Source organism: Corapipo altera, unplaced genomic scaffold (assembly GCF_003945725.1).
Source record: "Corapipo altera isolate COAL_440 unplaced genomic scaffold, ASM394572v1 271, whole genome shotgun sequence".
Classification (NCBI taxonomy): domain Eukaryota; kingdom Metazoa; phylum Chordata; class Aves; order Passeriformes; family Pipridae; genus Corapipo; species Corapipo altera.
This window is the reverse complement of record NW_020884935.1, coordinates 1,006,461-1,025,977: the sequence shown is the minus strand read 5'-3', so window position 1 is coordinate 1,025,977 and position 19,517 is coordinate 1,006,461. Positions and strand designations below refer to the sequence as shown.

The following is a 19,517-nucleotide window of genomic DNA, read 5'->3' as shown; positions in this document are numbered from 1 at the left end:
TGCAAGGATCAGAGAGGCAGAGAGAGTTAATAAACAGTGAGGAACTTTAAAGGAGGATTCTGGTTGGATTTGGGTAGAGCAGGACGAGGTTTGTCATGACCAATGAAAGGATCCAGCCGGGAGGAAAGCCCGGATGAGGTTGTTTACAGTCTACACACACAGTTCCAGTTTTATGCAAAAGGGTGGCTGTATTTAAACATAATCGGGATGTATGGAACTTGGAGAGGTTACAGCAGGAAGCTGGAACTGCCCTCACTGACCAAGGAGTGGATTGATGAAGAATAATCTGTGTCTGCTGCAGACATGGGAGCAGATGCTGAAGGGAGAGGCAGATGCTTTTACATGTCAGGTCATGAGGTTGCCTGCAGAGAAATGAGAGCTGAAGTCGAGTACTTACATCCACAATTGCAGAATTAAGGCAGTAAGACAGGGAGAGATGAGCAGAATATTGATGGTAATTCTATTGGCAGATATCAGCAAAAAATTCAACCCCCCTCCCTCCAGTATGGCAGAGAGGATAAACAAGCTCGTGCTGTAGGAGCCTGGGAGATAAAGGGGGGACTGCAGGGGTAGGGAGGTCAAATCAGGAGAGTGGGCAGGCACGTGGATGTGTCTGTAGCAGGAAAAGGAGGCTTAGAGGGAGGGAATATTGTACTTCAGTGTCATTTTACGTGCTGTACTACAGTGGGGATTTTGTCTTGAAAGGAATGAGATCCTACACAGGATCCCCAGCCTTCAGTTCCCTCCACACCTTGTAATTGCCAATATGTGACCACATGTTTTCCTCTGCTGATACCCCCTTATCTCTGCTGCTGTTGTGCCAGTTCCTTCAGGGAGGAAGAAGAATGCACCCCCACCATTGATAACTTCATGTTTTCTCCTTTTTTTTTCTCTCTGCATTTCTCACCTCTCATACTGACCACGATTATAATCTCAAATTCTACTTGTTGCCTTCCTCTGTTGGCAACTTTTCCTTGCTTCCCTTTAAAAAACAATTCAATTATGGTGCTTTGAACGTGACCACACTTGCAGTTCTCAGGAGGAAGGTCATTAGACTCAGTGTTTTCCTGTGTATTTGTGTAAAACCTTTTGGTTATGAGGGGGTTTAAGTTGTAATGAGGGGGTTTAAGTTAACAATGGTGGATGGATGAAGGATGTTCTTGCTTGTGTTCCATTGCCCCTTCCTCCCCCTCATCTTTCCACCTCCAGCACAGAATCTGGAGAGATGGACAGGATCTCTCATTGCAGTTGGTTGTGGAAGCTTCTGTATCAATGAAGATTTCAAGATGAACAGTTGTAACACAAACCCAACACCCTGCACACTTAAGTTCTTGTGAATGGAGAAATGGCCTTTATAGCACCATAGGAAGTGAGAGTGGATTGAACTTTCAGCACCTGGGTTAATGATCAACTTGTGGGTTTGACTGAATGTTGAGAAAATAAGGAGCAGATGTAACTTGACAGAGAGAAACTAGAAAGGACCTTGAGTCGTGCAGTACTCGGCCTGTATTTGTGTGTGGTTTTCAAGTGGTTGCTTTCCTGATCCCCTCTGCATCCATTAAGAAATCTTAAACAGAAAAGCTCTGACTCAGGGAATCTCTGAGCCACAAGCTGTGTCTTGGAAGCCACTAGAAAGAAGGCTGGAGAATTTGTTGGAAAAATACTGGTATGTGCTCCCTGAATGCCTTCTGCTGGCCTGGCAGGAACAGCAGAGTGGGCTGGAGGAGCTTTGCTCACATCCAGCATTACTGTCTTTATTCCTCACTAAAGCTTTTGAGGTGGAGCAGATATATATAAATATATTATATATACACATGTCTGTGTGTATATATAATATTTATAAATATATATGTATATATATATATGTATGCATATAAAAAAAGGTATAAAATCCAGTTAGTCACCTTCCATGTATTTATGAAAACTGCACATGAAGCTGGTGAGGGAGCTGGTTGGGGCATCAGGAGCATCTCTATACCATGGAGCCAGTTGTTCAGTTAATGATAAATGTTCACCAGCCTGTGACAGGAGTAGTTGTCACATCAATAAACACTTGATTGAACTGACAGCTTTATGCCATAGTATTAATTTCTGTGAAAGTCCATGTAAGAAAGAAAAATCCAGTGTTTTCTTCTTGCTGTAGCTGTGCCTTAGGAGTCCACTGGAGTGTTCAGGGGTACCTTGCAGCTCTCACAACGTGTGTTGTTGGCTTTCTGACACTGCTCCTTGATTAAATGGAGAGCACATGACTCAGACCCATCAGACCATCACAGGGTAAAGCTGCACTCTAACGAAGGCAGTGTGAATGATGAAGCATAATAAATGTTAATGGGAAAGAATTCTGTGAGAACTTGTCACTTGGGTATGAATTATAGGTACTCTAATAGATGTATGGGTACTATAAAGCACACAACTAGTGATCTGTAGTGTTGCTTTGATAAGAGAAATTGTTGGTTTTTTCTTTGATTTTTCGTATCTGAAAATCAGGTTAAAGAGTTAAATTTGTCTCATTTTTCTGATAGCTCAACATGTAAAGCTTTGTTTGATGGAGAATTAGGGGGGGAAAAAAGCCCCAACCAGAACAGGAATGATAAAGTATGTCAGGTATACTTAAAGATCTGTATGTGTAGCTTGCTGTGTCTGATCCTTTCCTGAGCTGATTTTGTTTGTTGACTGTTGATGGAAAATCCAGTTCAGAAGTGTAAGTTTACAGGTGATATTTGTGAAAGGCTGCAGATTTATGTGCTTTGAAACATAACCATTGAGGAGGGGGGTCAACAGTGACTTGTTTGAAGATCTGATGTGTCTGCTGGGCTCTGGACAAGAGCTTGAGAATTTGCTCCAGGTCTGATAGGATTCTGTATTTAATACATAGGCTCCAAGGATCACATCTTTCGAGCTATGAGAGAGAAATACTTTCTGTTCAAAATATATTTATGTCCCACTTTTTGCTTAGAGCCATAATTTACCTGCTCAAAGCACTGATGGGGTTGCAGGGTTTAGTCAATGTATTCTGATCTTCAGCAGCTGAAAGGACCCCCAGCCTCAGGCACGCTCTGACTTTGATAATGAACTTGTCTGGATTTTTGCAGTGTTTAAAATCTTCCCCCATCAATTTGCAGTTCAGTGTTTGCTCACCTGTAGCTGGACAATGCAGGAGAGGCAAAGTAGTCATTGATTGTCAGCTAAGCAGGATTGTTTTAAGACTTCATAGTGTATTCAGTGACATCTGTATGAGACAAACTATGCTGGCAGTAGAAGCAGAGCTGGTTTTCTGCTTTGTAATTGCCTTTTTTACCAACTCCTTCAGTGATGCTGCTGTTAGATGGTGATGGTGTGTAGGGCCTGACTAATCCACTGGGGTTTAGTGAGCCACAGGTGACACTGAGTGAAGCAGCCCTAAGATTACCTGAATCTGAAAGCAAGAAACTGTTCATAGAATCCAAAAACTCTGTAGAAGAAATGAAAGTGAACTTCGTGTCGTGCCAAAGAAATTTACTGTAAATGAAGAGTCCAACTGTAGACTATTAAAACCTCTTCAACATTTATTTAAAGTGACCTACTTTTCTTTTAAAATCCTCCTAATTCAACTGGTAACTGGTAAAGTGATGTATTGACAATATAATCCTCAAATCTTTGTGTAGACAATGCTGACATGTCTCATTTTGAGCCCATTTAAGACCCGTTAACATGTTTCAGACTGGAGTAACCTATTAAATAAATACATCGGGGAAAAAGCTTTTACTGGTAATGGTTGTTTTGCTTAGGTGACTATGGCTGTAATGTATTGTGAGTACATCTGGTACTTCAGTGCTTATCAGTGATCTTTTTTCCTTTAGGCGGTTTCCTAGAAACATGGTTGCTTGCTGGGCTTGATCTCACAGCTTTGTGGAGACTTCTTCCCTGATAATGTCAAGTTCAGGCTACCCTCCGAACCAAGGAGCATTCAGCACGGAGCAGAGCCGCTACCCCACTCACTCTGTGCAGTACACCTTCCCCAGCACCCGGCACCAGCAGGTAAGGGAGGGGACACGAGGCTCACACACTCGGCAAGGGGATAATTCAGGTGTTTGCCGGGCCAAATGGCATTATTTTTGGGTTTTTAATCTGATGTAACACGAGTCACCCGCGTTTGAGAACAGTGGGGCGGCACATCAGTGTGCCCCGCTGGGGAGAGCTGCTGCCAGGGCTCTTCATAAATACTTAGGGGCTGGTTTGGTTTGCTTTGCTCTCCTTTTTTTCCTGAAGCACTGCATTTTGCTTCTTCAAGATTACATGTGTCTGCTTTTTTACCTTTTTTTTTTTTTTTTGGACAGAAAACTGAGTTTTATCATTCCATGATCTTCATCACAGCGAATTAATACAAACTTCCTGGTTTCATCATCTGCTTTCTCATGGTTTTATCATTACTTTCTCATTTTTGAATAAATTCAGTAGGGATTCTGTTCACAGACTTCTGTTGCAGTATTGGTCTGGATTCTCTGTGAGTTAAATCTGTTACTTGTCAAAATTGTGTGCAAGGTGGAGAATGTGCAAAAACTTGTGTTACGCTGATTTTTTTTTTTTAATTTTTTTTGTGTGAAGCAGCTGCACTGGTTCTTCCAGCTGTGTTCTGCTGACCAGAATGGGAGTAATGGATTTTTAAGAGTATCCTACTTGGTAATTTCTGCTGAGCATTTATTCTCCCATCCTGTGCTCTGTGGCATGGTGGGTTGCAGAGGACCAGCTGTTGGCTTTACAACAGTTCAGGTTTCCCTTGTTGAAATTCTCCTGCTACAGACACTTTAGATGGTTTGTTCTACTTACATGTTTGCAAAAGGAAATTCAAGAATTGGAGCTTTTTGGCTTCATGTTTATTTTTAGATAATTTACATAAATTAAATTTTATGGGTAATGATCTATTACATGTGTTATAGAGCTTCTCTTTGTTAATGCCAGCTGCATGTAACTTTTAAAAGTGAGTATATACACATATACAAGTAAATTGTCCTGTACCTCGCTCTGTATGTTACATCAGTGGAAGATGCATGTCATTTGACTCTTAATCCTAATTAATAATGTCTGATGTAAAAATGTCTTGAGGTGATAACACAAGAAATTGCCTCGAGGTTGCTGAAATATATTCCCATTTTACCACGTTGCAGTTGGATGTGCAAAACTGATTTTAAAGGGTATTTTTTAGAGGATATTCATCTACTGCTGACTCATCTGTGTTTTGTTAGTTGTTAATGGGTTGGGTGGAATTCTTAGTGTAAGTATTTAGTCTGTTTAAAACATTCAAAACTTTAGAACTGCCACGTGCAAACATTATTTTTTGAGCTGGAATAAGACTTGGTCGATCTGATGTTGGTCCGTGTTTAGTATCTTTGGAAACGATCACGGTCCTGTCTCCTCACCTTTGTTCTCACTAACCCCAGGAGTGTGTTTCCTTTAGGAATTCGCGGTTCCCGATTACCGTTCCTCCCACCTGGAAGTCAGTCAGGCCACCCAGCTCTTGCAGCAGCAGCAGCAACAGCAGCAGCAGCTTCGGCGCAGGCCCTCCCTGCTCTCCGAGTTCCACCCGGGCTCTGACAGGTGAGGCTGCTTTGGAAGTGTGTGAGCACCAGTCTCCTCAGAGCCAGGGCTTTCTGTGGAGTTGGCTCTGATTTTTAAATGGAAAGGTTTGTTGACTTTCACAGTTTTTATCTCAATGCCTGACCCTCATTGGTGCTCCCCTGTTGTGGGAGTGGTGGAGCTGTTGTGTAATTCGGTGCCTCTGGTTTAACTAATACCTTTGTTTCTCGGGCAGGAAGTGACAGTGCTTCACTTTCCCACCCCTCTCCTGACAGCACTGTCTGGAAACTTCCAAGAATCCGAGTGCACACTGCAAATGTTTCAATGCTGCTTGGGCTAAAAGTGTGTCAAGTTTGTACCTTGGGATAATTTCATTTTGCCGAGCAGGAGCAACGAGTGCAGGAGTTGTTGCACTGTGATTATTGCCTGTTCTGTTTCTTAAATTAGTCCTGATTAAACAGATGGTGTCTGTGTGGCTGGGCAAGTAAGGAACAACAGAGCTAATGGGGTACTGGAGTTGTAAGAATTGTGAAACACTGAGATGTGGCACCAAATGGACTTCTAGGCACAGAGAAGTAAATCAGTGTACACTGCTCTTAGCAGGACACTTGAGTGTCAGATCATTTGTTCTCAGTGCCCTTTCTGTCAGTCTCATGTACCATTCCTGTCTCATGGAAGGAGAAGCGACTGATCTGGGGCCAGCAGGTTAACTGAGGACATGTGGAGTGGGCAGCTACAGTCAATCATATGTTGTAATTTGCTTTCACTTTGGTAATATCTTCCCTCTCAGTGCAGTGGGTCATTTCACGGTGGATATTGAGGAATATTCAGTGTGCATCATCATTACTGTACTGTTGGTAGGTTCAAGGAAGTTTTCAGACAGAGTGAGTATGTGCTTGAAGAATATTGAATGTACTCTGAACATCAAATTTGAAGATTAAAAACCCACTACAGATTAGAATTATATTAACTGGATTGTAGTAAGTTAGCAATATGTTAGGAATATGCTTCTGTTTAGGGGAGAGGTGAAAATGTGATTTATGCACTCAGTTCTTAAGTGTATTAGTCTACTGATGTACAGTTGTAAGCAAGTGTTACTGCCTGTAACAACCTCTTTTTTTTCTTGCACTCACTGCTTGTAAAAACCTCTTTTTACCTTGGACTCTTAGTAAGTATATCTGTAGGAGCAACTTTATATGCTGGATTACTGCTCACAGTTTATTTTGGCTATAACTGACTGATCTGGTTCTGAACAAATACCCATGATGAATGTTATGTAAATACTGGTCTGGCTTAAAATCTCATTAGGATATTCCCAGAAATAACTCGATGATAGTGAAATCTGGGGCTTGCATGTTGCCTTCATCTCGTGTCAGCAAAATGTCAGTAAGGCTCTGTTTTAATGCTGAGAATCGTAGCAGCTTTTAAAGTTCTCAAAACTCGAGTTTACAGCAGTAGTAAATCACCTCCCCAGACTGGAAATTTGTAAAAGCTTATTTGGGCTGCAGGAAGCTGCTGTCATCTCTTCAGTGGCACTTCATAGGAAGACGTGGAAGCATGTGAGGCTCTTTTGTGGCCATCCTGTGCATTGCACTGGGAAGCAGTGAGGGATGCTGCTCTTGTGCATTTTTCTGAGAAGGAGGAGCCTTTAAATGACTCATGAGTTGAATCAATGACTGTTTCTGTCATATAGTAGCATTTTAGTAGAGCTCAAGTTCCAAATAGACTCATGGCTCATCCCAAACGTTCTGTGTATATTTAAAAATTATTTGACTGCAAAGTTGAAATAATGGGGCTGTTGTGGCCATCTTCAGTGGAATATAGTGCTGAATTTTTCTCATGGATTTTTTTTTTTTTTTTGGTGTTTGTAATTTGAATCAGAGCTTTGATTTGAACAATCTCATTGTAGCAGTGCTGAGTTCTTTAAGGATTTGTAATCTGGGTACAAATTCCTATCATTGTAATGATAGGAGTGCCTTTAAACAAGGTCTTTTAAGATTCAAGTTGACTTCCTCTTTTCCAGTGGATCTTAACTGTTGTATTTTTGAAGATCATACTTAAAAACATTTATCTGCCCTATGTTTAGAAGGAGCATCACTAAACCGAGTCTCCTTTGTATGTCAAAATGGCTGAGGATCACCCAATACCTTTCTTGTATCAAAAAAATATATTTTATTGGTTTATCTCTTCTGTATATTAGGCCTCAGGAAAGGAGAACTGGATATGAACAGCAATTTCATCCAGGTCCATCTCAGACAGATCATGATTCACTGGAATCTAAGCGACCACGTCTCGAACAAGTCTCTGATTCCCATTTTCAGCGTGTCAGTGCAGCTACTGTCCTGCCTTTAGTACATCCTCTGCAGGAAGGGTTGAGATCTGCAGATATTAAGAAGGTAAAGCCACTTTCTGTGTTGATGGTGAAGGTGTAATTTTCTGTGCTGCAGTGAGCTAAGCAATTTTTTCTGTGAGGTGATTTTTTTATTTGTTTAGGTTCTTTCTTTAACCCCAGAAATTTGCTTTTATAAATTATCGGAAGCTGTGATGGTGAATCACTGTTACTGTTTTTGTGCAGTCTGCATCAAACACATTACAAAGACTGGAATTCTGAGTTGCCACTACTCTCTTAAGTCACTCAGACCTCAGTTGTAAAATGATTATAGCATAGTGCATGAGATATTTCTGTTTTTCAATTGAAAGCTGCTGGCAAATGCATACAAGTCCATTTTTTCTGTAATTAACATTTGTACTGAATAGTCAAAATACTTCCTTCCACCCCCTTTCCCCTTTTAAGCATTTGAAATGAATCTGCTTATTTACATAACACTAATTATACTTGTCACTGTCTCATTTTGGGTGAATCTAGGACAATCTAGTTTGGGGTGGATATTTTCTGGTGTAGATACTGCATATTAGAGCTAAGTTCAAGAGAACTTCACGTTTATAACCACAACTAACTCCAGATGTGCTTTATCAAGCTGGTCATGGTTATCTTCAAGAATATCCTCATCAATTTATGAGATTATTGAGGAGTGGCTCTTAAGAAACCCTTTCTTTTAAACCAAAAGTTACTGTTTTCATTTATGAAGTTATATTTTAAAAAGGGAGACGTTTTAATCTTATTTTGCTTCCAAGGTAAACGTTGCAGTGTGGTGGTTTTTTTTTTAAAAGGTGGACTTTGAAATCACAGTATCATAAATGGGCTGTCAGTTAATTCTCAGGTGTTTAGTGCATTGTTAAAACTTTCACTTGGCTTCTCAACAGAGATACAGATAACTGGAAGTTGTTGTTATTTCCTGGGTGCTGGTTTGGTTACTGAGCGCTCATTCCAATGTTATCATGTGACTGATTTTTCCCAATCTCCTCCCCTGTCTCCTGTCCCGTGGAAGGACCCAGCTTTTGGAGGAAAGCATGAGGGACCATCTTCTCCAATTTCTGGTCAGCCTTGTGGGGAGGACCAAAATGCTTCACCTTCTAAGCTGTCAAAGGAAGAATTGATCCAGAGCATGGACCGCGTGGATCGTGAGATTGCGAAGGTTGAACAGCAAATCCTTAAACTGAAGAAAAAGCAAGTAAGCATAGCAAAGCTAACAACTGCTGTTGGTGTCTGCCAGTGCAAAAGGTGTGGAAGAACTTCATGTGGTGGTGGTGAATTTTGTGGTTACATGAACCAAGGGAAGGAGTTAAAAAGGGAAAGTTATGTGCTTGATTTTGCTGTTTTAAAGAAGTTGGACATCGTGGTGTTTTAAACATTTTTGAAAGTAGGAGAAAGCCACACAGGAACACCAGCAATAGATGGTTTTATATTTGAAAGTGCTGTTAGATGACTGGTGAAACAAGGGCACTGTGACTGTAATTTCAGCTTTAGAGCTGCCTGCTGGCCGAGGGGAGGGTATCACCTTTCTTCTTTCGCAGTCTGCGCAAGGGGAGAATCCCTTGCCTGCATCTGCAAAACCAGAGCTTGTACATAAGTCCCTGGATCATCTGCTTTCACAGGAGCAAGAGATCCTAACATCTGGAGCTAAGGTCAGCCTTGGGGGAAGTGTAGTAGGAGGGCTGTGAATAAACACAGAGAGCAGAGAAATAAAGGAGGAAATACCACTTTTTTTTTTTTGTATGGTCCTGACTATGATTGGCATCAGAGAACTGCACTTGAGCCATTGGAAGCAAAGGAAATATTTGCTGGCAGCAGTTGTTGCCTTCCCAGTAGTGTTGTGGCCAAGTAAACCCACCCTTCAATCAAGGCATCTGTTATTCATTGACAAAAACAAAGTCCTATTTTCCTTTTCCTTTTCTGACTTTCAAAGATCCAGATAGAAATAGTGCCAGCTTTACTTTTTTTCCTTAGTGTGAACTCTGGAGGAAATGAGAGTTATGCTGTAGGATTTGTTAACTTGTAGGTCCAGGATAACAAAAAGATAGCTCTGGGGAGCTGTATGTTTTTATGGTCTGGAAGCATTTAATTATGTCTGAATTGTAATGACCTGTAAAGTGACCTCCAGCAGAAAACCAAAAAAGGATGTCACTGAGTACCTGTCTGTGTGTTAATGATGCTTATCTTTTGTTTGTTCACTTTTCCACAAAATCAGCAAGTGTATCTCATCTCTGAAGGTTCATTTGTGCACATTTGTACATGATTTGACTTTAAAAAAATTACAGAGTTGCTGTTGCAATAATTGAGCCCATGTCTTATGGCATTCTGCTAAAATGTTAGGGTTTGAATTCTTATGCAGCCTTAGAGCACAATCTAACCAGGACTGTGGCAGAAGTTCTTTGCTGTATGTTTGTGGCAGGTATAGATGAAGGATGTTTAAAAAATGGAGATGTTGCTGAACCAGATTTATTTGATGTGGAAGTAAATCACAGCAATGGAGGAGCTGGGAAAGTATTACAGGGTGGGTTTTTGCTGTTGGTCTTTTTTTGCTTGTTTGGTATTGTGACAGTCTTGGAACTTCAATACATGTGGAGTGGTTTATTTTTGCTGTGAAGTACATTTAGAATTATGTTCTCTGTGGAGTGTTAGAAGGACTTTTGTACCTTTTTAAACAATAAGACAGTAGTAATGATGGCACTTGAACATCTGCAATGTAGAAAGGCAGCTCTGTGGCTTATTTTCCCTGTGAGAAGGCAGGTCTGGTGTAGCCATTCTCCAAAGGTCATATTTTTGTTTCAAGTTAATCATGATAAATTATGAAGTGACGGTGGCTTTGAATGTCAGGCTGAAACAAGTCTGGTGAGTCTTGTAAACAGTTAATTTGAGTTACCAACAGTACAAAAAATAGCCTTGTTATCATCCCTATGGGCATTTAAACCATTTCATTCATTCCTTGTGAGTGAAAGACCGAAGTAGGAGGCCGTGCTAACTGTTGATCAGATGCATATTTTATCTCTGGTGACTAATTACTGGTGGGGGTGATGGGGTTTGGATGGCTGATTCTCTTTCTTTGGTCTCTTAGCAACAACTTGAAGAAGAAGCTGCTAAGCCTCCTGAGCCAGAGAGGCCCGTGTCCCCTCCTCCAGTGGAACAGAAGCACCGCAGTATTGTCCAGATCATTTACGATGAGAACCGGGTGAGTGGCCTTTGCAGGTCCCTGAGCAGGGCTGGGACTGACCCCATGGGCTGCAGTTCATTGGGCCTTCATTTACTTCCCTGGGGCAAGTTCTGCTTCTTGTGTTTTATTGCCTTGCCCACCCTTCTTTTAACGTTCATTTACTTAGAATCATAGAATCATAGAATCGATTGGGTTGGAAAAGACCTCCGAGATCATGGAGTCCAACCCTTGGTCCAAATCCAGTCCATTTACTAGATCATGGCACTCAGTGCCACGTCCAATCTGCGTTTAAAAATCTCCAGGGATGGTGAATCCACCACCTCTCTGGGTAGCCCATTCCAATGCCTGATTACTCTCTCTGTAAAGAATTTTCTCCTGATATCCGACTTAAATTTCCCCTGGTGGAGCTTAAGCCCGTGCCCCCTTGTCCTATTGCTGAGTGCCTGAGAGAAGAGACCAACCCCCACCTGGCTAGAACTTCCCTTCAGGTAGTTACAGATGGTGATGAGGTCACCTCTGAGCCTCCTCTTCTCCAGGCTAAACAACCCCAGCTCCCTCAGCCTCTCCCCATAGGACTTATAAATGAAAGACACTTGCATGTCATTTTGATTCTTGATCACAGGATCCTTCTAAGACCCACAGCTGTGGGTCTCATCCTTAGACCCCTGTGCTGAGATAGATATATATAGATACAAACATACACATATATATATGTTTCTACATGTGTGTATGTGTGTAGATATGAAAAATGGTTCAGAAATTTATCCTGAATTCCCTATTCCTCACATCAAGCTCACAAGCTTGGCTGAAGATTCTGTGTTTAAATGAACTGAAGGGAAAAAACTGCACATGTTGTAAGATTCTGTACCTTCTTTATAAACTCTGACTTCTGGCACTTCAGATTTGGATAAATGGACAGATAGGCAGAAGTAGTTTAAGTGGTGAGCAAACACACATATTGCCAACAGTAGCAAAGTGCTTCCTGCCTCTTTTCCCCGTGGTGGTTTGAGATGAGGGAGTTGGATATCTGGGGGTTTTGAAAGTATTGTGATCTTCTGTGAGAGTGGTACATGTTTGTTTAAGTTCCCAATTTTATTTTGTAGTTTAGAGGAACAGCTAATTTCTATTACAATAGACTACTTTCTAAAATTTGAGGAGGATTTTGTACAGTAGGACTGTGTCCCAAGTGTTCCATACAACGTGTCCTCCCCTTCCCCCAGGAAGGGTCAGAATCATTTTGGGGCCTTTCCCTACTTTGTGTCTGTATGTACACATGGATTCACACTCCCAGATTTGGCAGTTGGATAATTTTAGTCCCTTAATTCCATTTTTCAAAGTTAACTATACTTAGTTTTACTGGATACCTTTCTTCCTCTTTGGCATTATTTGCTGTATTACCTATTAAGTGCATGTTCTTTTTGAGCTGCAGAGGTCAGGTTCTGCTTTTATGCTCTCTCAGCTTCCAGACATGGAGATCAGAGCAGGAACTGCACAATTTAAGTGCAAGTTTCTTTATTTGCTGAGGCAACACTGCAGAAGTAGGTTAAGAAGGATCTCATATGGTCAGGCAGGGGTTTAACAGCAGGCACAGAGTTCTGATACACATTTGACATTAACTTCAGAGGATTTACTCAGACCATACAAAAAAAATCTTATTTGCAGAAAAAAGCAGAAGAAGCTCACAAGATTTTTGAAGGGCTTGGTCCAAAAGTCGAACTGGTAAGTTGTGGACTTTTGGGTTTTTTCTTTTTTTCTATTTTCTGTGTTGCCAGTTGCTCTAATTCTGTTGTGGTGACCAGCTGTAGTTCTGTGATTATGTATAAAAGAAGTGTGTGTTTAAATACATGGGTGAAATGTTGAGTGAGTTCACTGGCTGCATAAGTTCATTTTTAAAGTAGATTTGAATCTGTTTGAGAGAATAGTTTGAAACAGAAAAAAATAAGGACTGCTATATACAGAAGTAATTATAATCTAATTTTAAATAATGAATCTATGCTTTGTGTTGAATATCTTGTAGTCCCTTCAGATTGCTGCATCTCAGATTGAGTGCACTGTTGAATAGTAAAATACTGTTAAATGTACTGTATATACTTATAAATTTACATGCATTGAAAAAGTACTAAGTGTATCTTTCTAACCCAAAATTGCAGCCGCTTTACAACCAACCATCAGACACAAAGGTCTACCATGAAAACATCAAAACGTGAGTGCTTTAACATCTCGTCATTGTGCCATTTAAGGGATCTAAACTTAAACATTCACTCACATTTTTCATCCCTGTGTTTTCCAAATAGGATGTGTGAGCTTTAACCATTGTTAAAAGCTTCCAGTCCCTGTAACTGATTTCTTTGCTGTAAAACAGTTCTGCAGGACATGAATTATATGTACTGAAGGCAGAGGGAAACAGTAACTTTTCTTCTTGATTTAAAGACAAAAATAAATCATAAAAGTTGGCTTTAACTTTTTTAAGTCCTTTAAAAACTTCTCTTAAAAAAGTTATTCTTGCTCCACTCCATCAAATAGATTTGTTCCAAAGTACTTATTTCTTGAATAATGTATTGTGAAACTCTTAACTTTAGGGCTGAATTGCAAATACTTTTTTCCCCCTAAAAGCATAATAGCTTCAACCAAATTTACTCATTTTAGCATATTATCTCTCTCGAGGCAAAGGAGAGTAGCTGGCTTGAAATTGGAATCTTTTATGTCTCAATTGCTTATTCCAGCCATCTTCAAGAATCTCCTCTCTGAAAAAATAGGTGATTTAGATAACTAGACTTCACTGGGAATTTGTCCTGTTTTCTACCCCTGAAAATACTATTCATAATAATGATCCCCCATCTAAAATTGATAGGGCTTTTGTTGAGGAGTTTTGAAGTGCTTGATCCTTATGAATAGTTCACTTTTTTTCCCCTGAATTTGTTTTCCAGAAACCAGGTGATGAGGAAAAAGCTGATATTATTCTTTAAAAGAAGAAACCATGCGAGAAAACAGCGGGTAAGGCCCCCATTCCAGCAGCCTGCCCAGGTTCCATGGACTCATCACTTGGGGGTGTTTTGCTTAGTTCAAGGTTTACTTTTGGAATTTTAACAGGAACAGAAGATCTGTCAACGTTATGATCAGCTGATGGAGGCATGGGAGAAAAAAGTGGACAGGATAGAAAATAATCCCCGCAGGAAAGCCAAGGAGAGCAAAACACGGGAGTACTATGAGAAACAATTCCCAGAAATCCGGAAGCAAAGGGAACAGCAAGAACGATTCCAAAGGTATTGTCATGGATTTGAAATATTCCTGAAAAATATCCCTTGGGTGTTAAGTTTTAGAATTATTTATAGTAATATTGTTTCGGTTTAAGAGTGAAGTTTTATGCTCATCACTGCGTTCCTTAAAACAGGATATTAGTGTATCATCCAGGATAAAGTCAAATGTTCTTCCATTTGCTCACTCTGTTTCGTGGCATTGAGTTCAAGTTTCACCTCACATCCCAAGGATCTTCATGGCTTTATCTGCCCACTGTTCTACATCTGCCCTTCCCTGTCCCTCCCCAGCAGCTGTGGCAGCCCCATCAGTTGGTGTCCTCTTGGGCTGCCAGAGCCATGTCCACATTGTCCCTTTCCTCTCTCCCTTTTTAGATCTTTAAAAGTTTATAGAAGCCCCATATTTTCCAAAAGAAACACAGGAAAAGGGCTAATTAGCAAAGGCTAGTTAGGTACTGGTGCTCAAGAAGAGGTTTGTGGAGTTGGACTGAAGATAATTGGAGCACCAGCTTCACACGAACCTGTTCATTTTGGGCAGACACCCTAATTTATACTTAATATTTTTCTGTCACTGGGTGTCTTGTGTTACTCCTGTATTCCATGATCCCTGTATTCATTAGCCTACACACTCAAACCCCATTTGTCTTCTAAATTAACAGTTTGACTGATCTTTTGTTGTACTTGCCAGGTAATTTTATTCCAGACATTTTTGCATTTTGAAATATGCAAGCTATGACAATTAAGTCCTTATTACTTAATTTTAATCTATCAGACATTTGTTAGATGGGAACTGTACAAGGAATCTAAAAAGGAATGAAGTGCAATTCATTTGAGAGTTCACTCTATCTACAGTTCTGTAGGCAGTGCTTTAAATCAGAATTAGGTCAAGTTTGATTCAGTTGTGTTGAAATCTGTTTATCTAATGTTTGAAATCATTTCGATACACCTTGGAGAGTTCAAACCCCATGAAGATTTAATCTCATCTCTTGTAACCATCTGCCTACAATACTTTATTTCATAAAACATGGGGAAAACAGAGAGTTTGCAATATATTGTGAAGGCTACAAGATTTGAAGAATTCAGAAAAGAAAGAAGGAAACTGTTAGAATGGGAACAGCATCCTACACACAAGGAGCTTTCACTTCAAGAATATTATCATGTCTTTGTAATTGCAAACTCTTTACATTGTATTTCTGTTCTCTGATGTAATGGCATCTTTGTCTGTAGCTGTGCTGTAATACCATGGCTGGGTAAATACCAAGGGCTTTTTTATCAGGTTTTGTGCAAATGGATTAATTCCATAAAATCTTTGAGCAAATATTGAGATATTTTGTCTCTCCAGTTAGCAGCGATTTTCATCTCTGAAATGCTTTTTTACCCACCTGCTGTAATCTACCATTATGATGTTCCTTAAGTGTAAAGATCACAAGCTGAAAAATTCTTCCAAATTACAGCTCTCCCCATTAATTCAAAATTTGCCTTTGTTGTAACAAGCCTCAGTGCTGTATTAGTAACTTGCCCAAACTGATGAAAGGCAACTTTAGTGTGATTTCTTTTAAAAAATAAAAGATAGGCTCCTTCACAGTGTATGAGCTGTACTAATTAAGGTGATTAAGGTGATTTCTGTGCCACCGATGAATGTTTCTCATACTCAGCGGAAGAGCATTAATTTATCTAAAACACCTCCTTGCAGTGGAATTGGTGGTAACACCTTTTTTTTTTTTGTGTTGGCTCAAGCAAGTCCTTCCTGCTGAGCTTTGCAAATTCACCTGTAAAACCGAGCAGTTGTTTGAGATGGCAGGACATGACAGAGTCTGTACTCTGAGACTAAGAAAGAACAGTCCTGCCTGATTTAAGAGAGTGGGAGCAGGATTTTAAGGAATTTTGAAGGTTGTCATGGTGTACAAAATCTGCAGATGTAACTCATATCCACTTTATCCTTACTCCTTCTGTTTTCCCCTCATTCCAGAGTTGGCCAAAGAGGGGCTGGCCTTTCAGCAACTATTGCTAGAAGTGAACACGAGATTTCGGAAATCATTGATGGACTCTCAGAACAGGAGGTGAGGCTGTTGTCTGTTCTTTGCTATAGAAGCACAGCCAATAAATATCCTTTTATTGGCAGTGAAAGGTTTCTTGCAGAGGATTTGGTTTTTTGATAAGAGAAAACCTCTTGAGGATGGTTTGATAGAATCTGTGTGAAGTTTGGCTTGAAACAGGTCTTAGAAATACTTTTCTTTTGAGGGTTTTGCTTTCTAATTGTATCTGCCCTAGATTTTTCTCATTGCAGGCTTGCTGCAACCTAGTTTTTTTACAGCTGTAACAAACACATGAAAACCCTTCCTTTCTAAAACCCTGCACCATTTTAGTTTTTCATCATTTGTGACACTGCTCCCTGTAGCTGGTTGTGGGAATGTTCATAGCGACAGCTTAAGCCGTGTACAAAAAGCAGTTTCAAACTGACTGTGAATGTGTCCTGTTGAGGGGGAACTTGAAGAGTTGTGTAATTCAAGAACTGTAAACATTAGTAGCAACTTCTTGTTGTTCTTTACTTTGTCTTTTATTCTTTGCCTGTAGAATAATGAGAAGCAAATGCGTCAGCTCTCGGTCATCCCTCCCATGATGTTCGACGCAGAACAAAGACGAGTGAAGTTTATTAATATGAATGGTCTGATGGAGGATCCCATGAAAGTTTATAAAGACAGACAGTTCATGAATGTCTGGACTGACCACGAGAAAGAGATTTTTAAGGAAAAGTAATGACCTTTCTTATCTTTTATTTTTATTGCATGGTGATGACGATTAAATGCTGAACCCCACAGTAAACGTCAGCCAAATGCTGAAGCTTTTGTGCAGTAATATTGGTAATATTTGATAATGTTCTTAGTTGGATGTAAGAAATACTGCAAAAGTTTTAGACTTTTCTTCAGAAAAAAGCTCACATGTATTTAATCCTAAAAAACAAAATTCCCTCAAAAGTCCTTTAGCTCTGTGGAAAGATTAAAATGAGAAGAGTAGATCCATGATCTCATTACATCAGCTAATGAGTAATTTTGAATGCTTAGTTCTAAATCTGCACAGTTTGAGAAGTGGGATTTTTAGACTAATTTCAACCATGCAGATGAAAGGCTTGTGATGGAACAGATTGTTTGGAAGATTGCTTTGCTTATTTGATCGTGGATTATGTTGTTAAACTGAAATAATTTCTGATTTGTAAAAGGTTTGTCCAACATCCCAAGAACTTTGGTCTAATTGCTTCCTACCTGGAACGAAAGGTAAGACAATTTTGAATGTAAGTAGAGCCTAGGGTGGGATCCCTAATGTTCCAAATGTAAGTCATTCACCCCAGCATCATTTTCTCTTTCTGGAAAAAAAATCAAGTCCAAAAAAAGTTACTGCTTTGACAGCATTTTATAACCCTTGGTCAGTAACACAATCAGTGTATGCAAACATTTAACAGAAGTTGGTGAAATGCCACTATTGGCAAGGAAAAAGGAAAATGGCCCTTGGTGTAGTTTGGATGTTCTCTTGTTGAAGCAGGTAAAGCTTTAACTACCTCACTGCTTAGGGAGGACATCACTGCCTCTGCTGAGCTGCTGTGCTGACCCAAGGAAATCTTCCCACCACCTTCCCAGTCAGTGGGATTCTACTGCTGGCTCAGTTAGTCTTTGGAACTAACTTTGATCTTTAGGACTTGATTTTGATCTTTAGGACATGATTTTGCAGAATTCGTGTCAGAAGTAATTGAGAATTAGGATTTGTTAAGACTTACAGCAGAATGTCAAATGCCTACAGCTGCAGTGGCAAATAGAAGCTTTTAAACTTGCAGATTATCTGGTATGGATTAAATCATGCAGGCAGAAGTAGCTGAGGGATATTGTAAATACATGAGACTTGTGTTTAACACTGTAATTTTATGCACAGTTATGTTGTTATATTTGTGCATGAATTCACTTCCCTGCTGAGAAATCAAATCTAATAGTTATATCTTAGTCTGGGGACTGAATATTCTAAGTGTTCTGAGAAATTAAAAACTAAAAAATTCCTTTTTCAATAGGAGTAAAACCATTTTTTCTCCTGCTTTTTTTTTGCTTCAGAATGTTCCTGACTGTGTATTATATTATTATTTGACCAAGAAAAATGAAAATTATAAAGCCCTTGTGCGAAGGAATTATGGGAAACGCAGAGGAAGAAACCAGGTATCTTGAATTTATTCATCACTTGAGTTTTGCTATTTTATTGTTTCATATTTACAACTGTTTCCCTATCTGATATAGCAATATATTATATACATGGGAGGGAAATAAGTATTTTTCCTTTACTGCATTCTTACCCTTTTAAAATTTAAAGTAATCCTGACTTCAGGGGTGATCTTGGTTAGTTTGGTTTAAATTCTGTGAGGTATCTTCTTCCTTTGCACATTTGTTACTTGTTTTAATATGACAGTTCATTTTCTTTGAGGACCCTGCCATAGACACTGAAGTTGAATCCATCATTAAATCCTATTTGGAACCAACAGAAATTAGGTTTAGCATGTGACTTGCAGTGGAAAATATATAATCACTTCATAATGTCAGTGTTTGTCAAAAGGCAGAAATTAATAGTGATCTTTATTTGGTGGTCAGGCTCAAAGTCAAACTGGAACTTCACAGGGAGAAGAAAGAGCCCAATTTAATGCATACAAGTAAAAAATTCTGCTGATTCAGGAATTATTCGTTTGGAAGCCTTTGGAGGGGAAAAGAGCAGCGTATTAAGTACCAAAAGCTTATAAATACATGTGCTGGGCTACCAGGGTTAATGTGGATGTTGGAAAACACACACACACACACACAAAAAGAGACTTTGGGACTGCACAGATCTGCACTGCTAAACAGCAAATGCAGTAAATATTACACCTCAGGGTATGGGAATCCTCTGTTCAGATACTGGAAGTTTTCTGAGTGTCCCAGTAAATGCATTTTTCTACATAAAATAGCTGCAAACAGCTTCAACTGATCAGTTAATCCTGTTTAGTAGAAACAGCCCCTGGGTTGTGCCCCTGTGGTGCTGTTGTACATAAACCTTTTGGATTATGGGCTGATGTTCTACCAGAAGAGTCATCTCATGGGAGACTGACTTGTCTGTACTCACAAATTATGGATTGCTTGGGATAAGGTCACTG

The 19,517-nt window shown here is 39.8% G+C and overlaps 1 protein-coding gene across 2 annotated transcripts in view; it reads left to right on the top strand.

The window, feature by feature from the left end:
• NCOR1 (nuclear receptor corepressor 1) overlaps nt 1-19,517 on the top strand; it is a 61,316-nt gene that overhangs the window by 9,703 nt on the left and 32,096 nt on the right. For both annotated transcript variants that reach the window (XM_027660106.1, XM_027660105.1), the window contains exons 2-14: nt 3,840-4,017; nt 5,435-5,574; nt 7,754-7,949; nt 8,943-9,125; nt 11,010-11,123; nt 12,768-12,824; nt 13,256-13,308; nt 14,033-14,099; nt 14,196-14,368; nt 16,329-16,419; nt 16,934-17,112; nt 17,577-17,631; nt 18,454-18,555. In XM_027660106.1, the coding sequence (XP_027515907.1) occupies nt 3,910-4,017; nt 5,435-5,574; nt 7,754-7,949; nt 8,943-9,125; nt 11,010-11,123; nt 12,768-12,824; nt 13,256-13,308; nt 14,033-14,099; nt 14,196-14,368; nt 16,329-16,419; nt 16,934-17,112; nt 17,577-17,631; nt 18,454-18,555 (1,518 nt within the window). In that variant the 5' untranslated portion in view covers nt 3,840-3,909. The remainder of the gene's footprint in view (nt 1-3,839; nt 4,018-5,434; nt 5,575-7,753; nt 7,950-8,942; nt 9,126-11,009; nt 11,124-12,767; nt 12,825-13,255; nt 13,309-14,032; nt 14,100-14,195; nt 14,369-16,328; nt 16,420-16,933; nt 17,113-17,576; nt 17,632-18,453; nt 18,556-19,517) is intronic.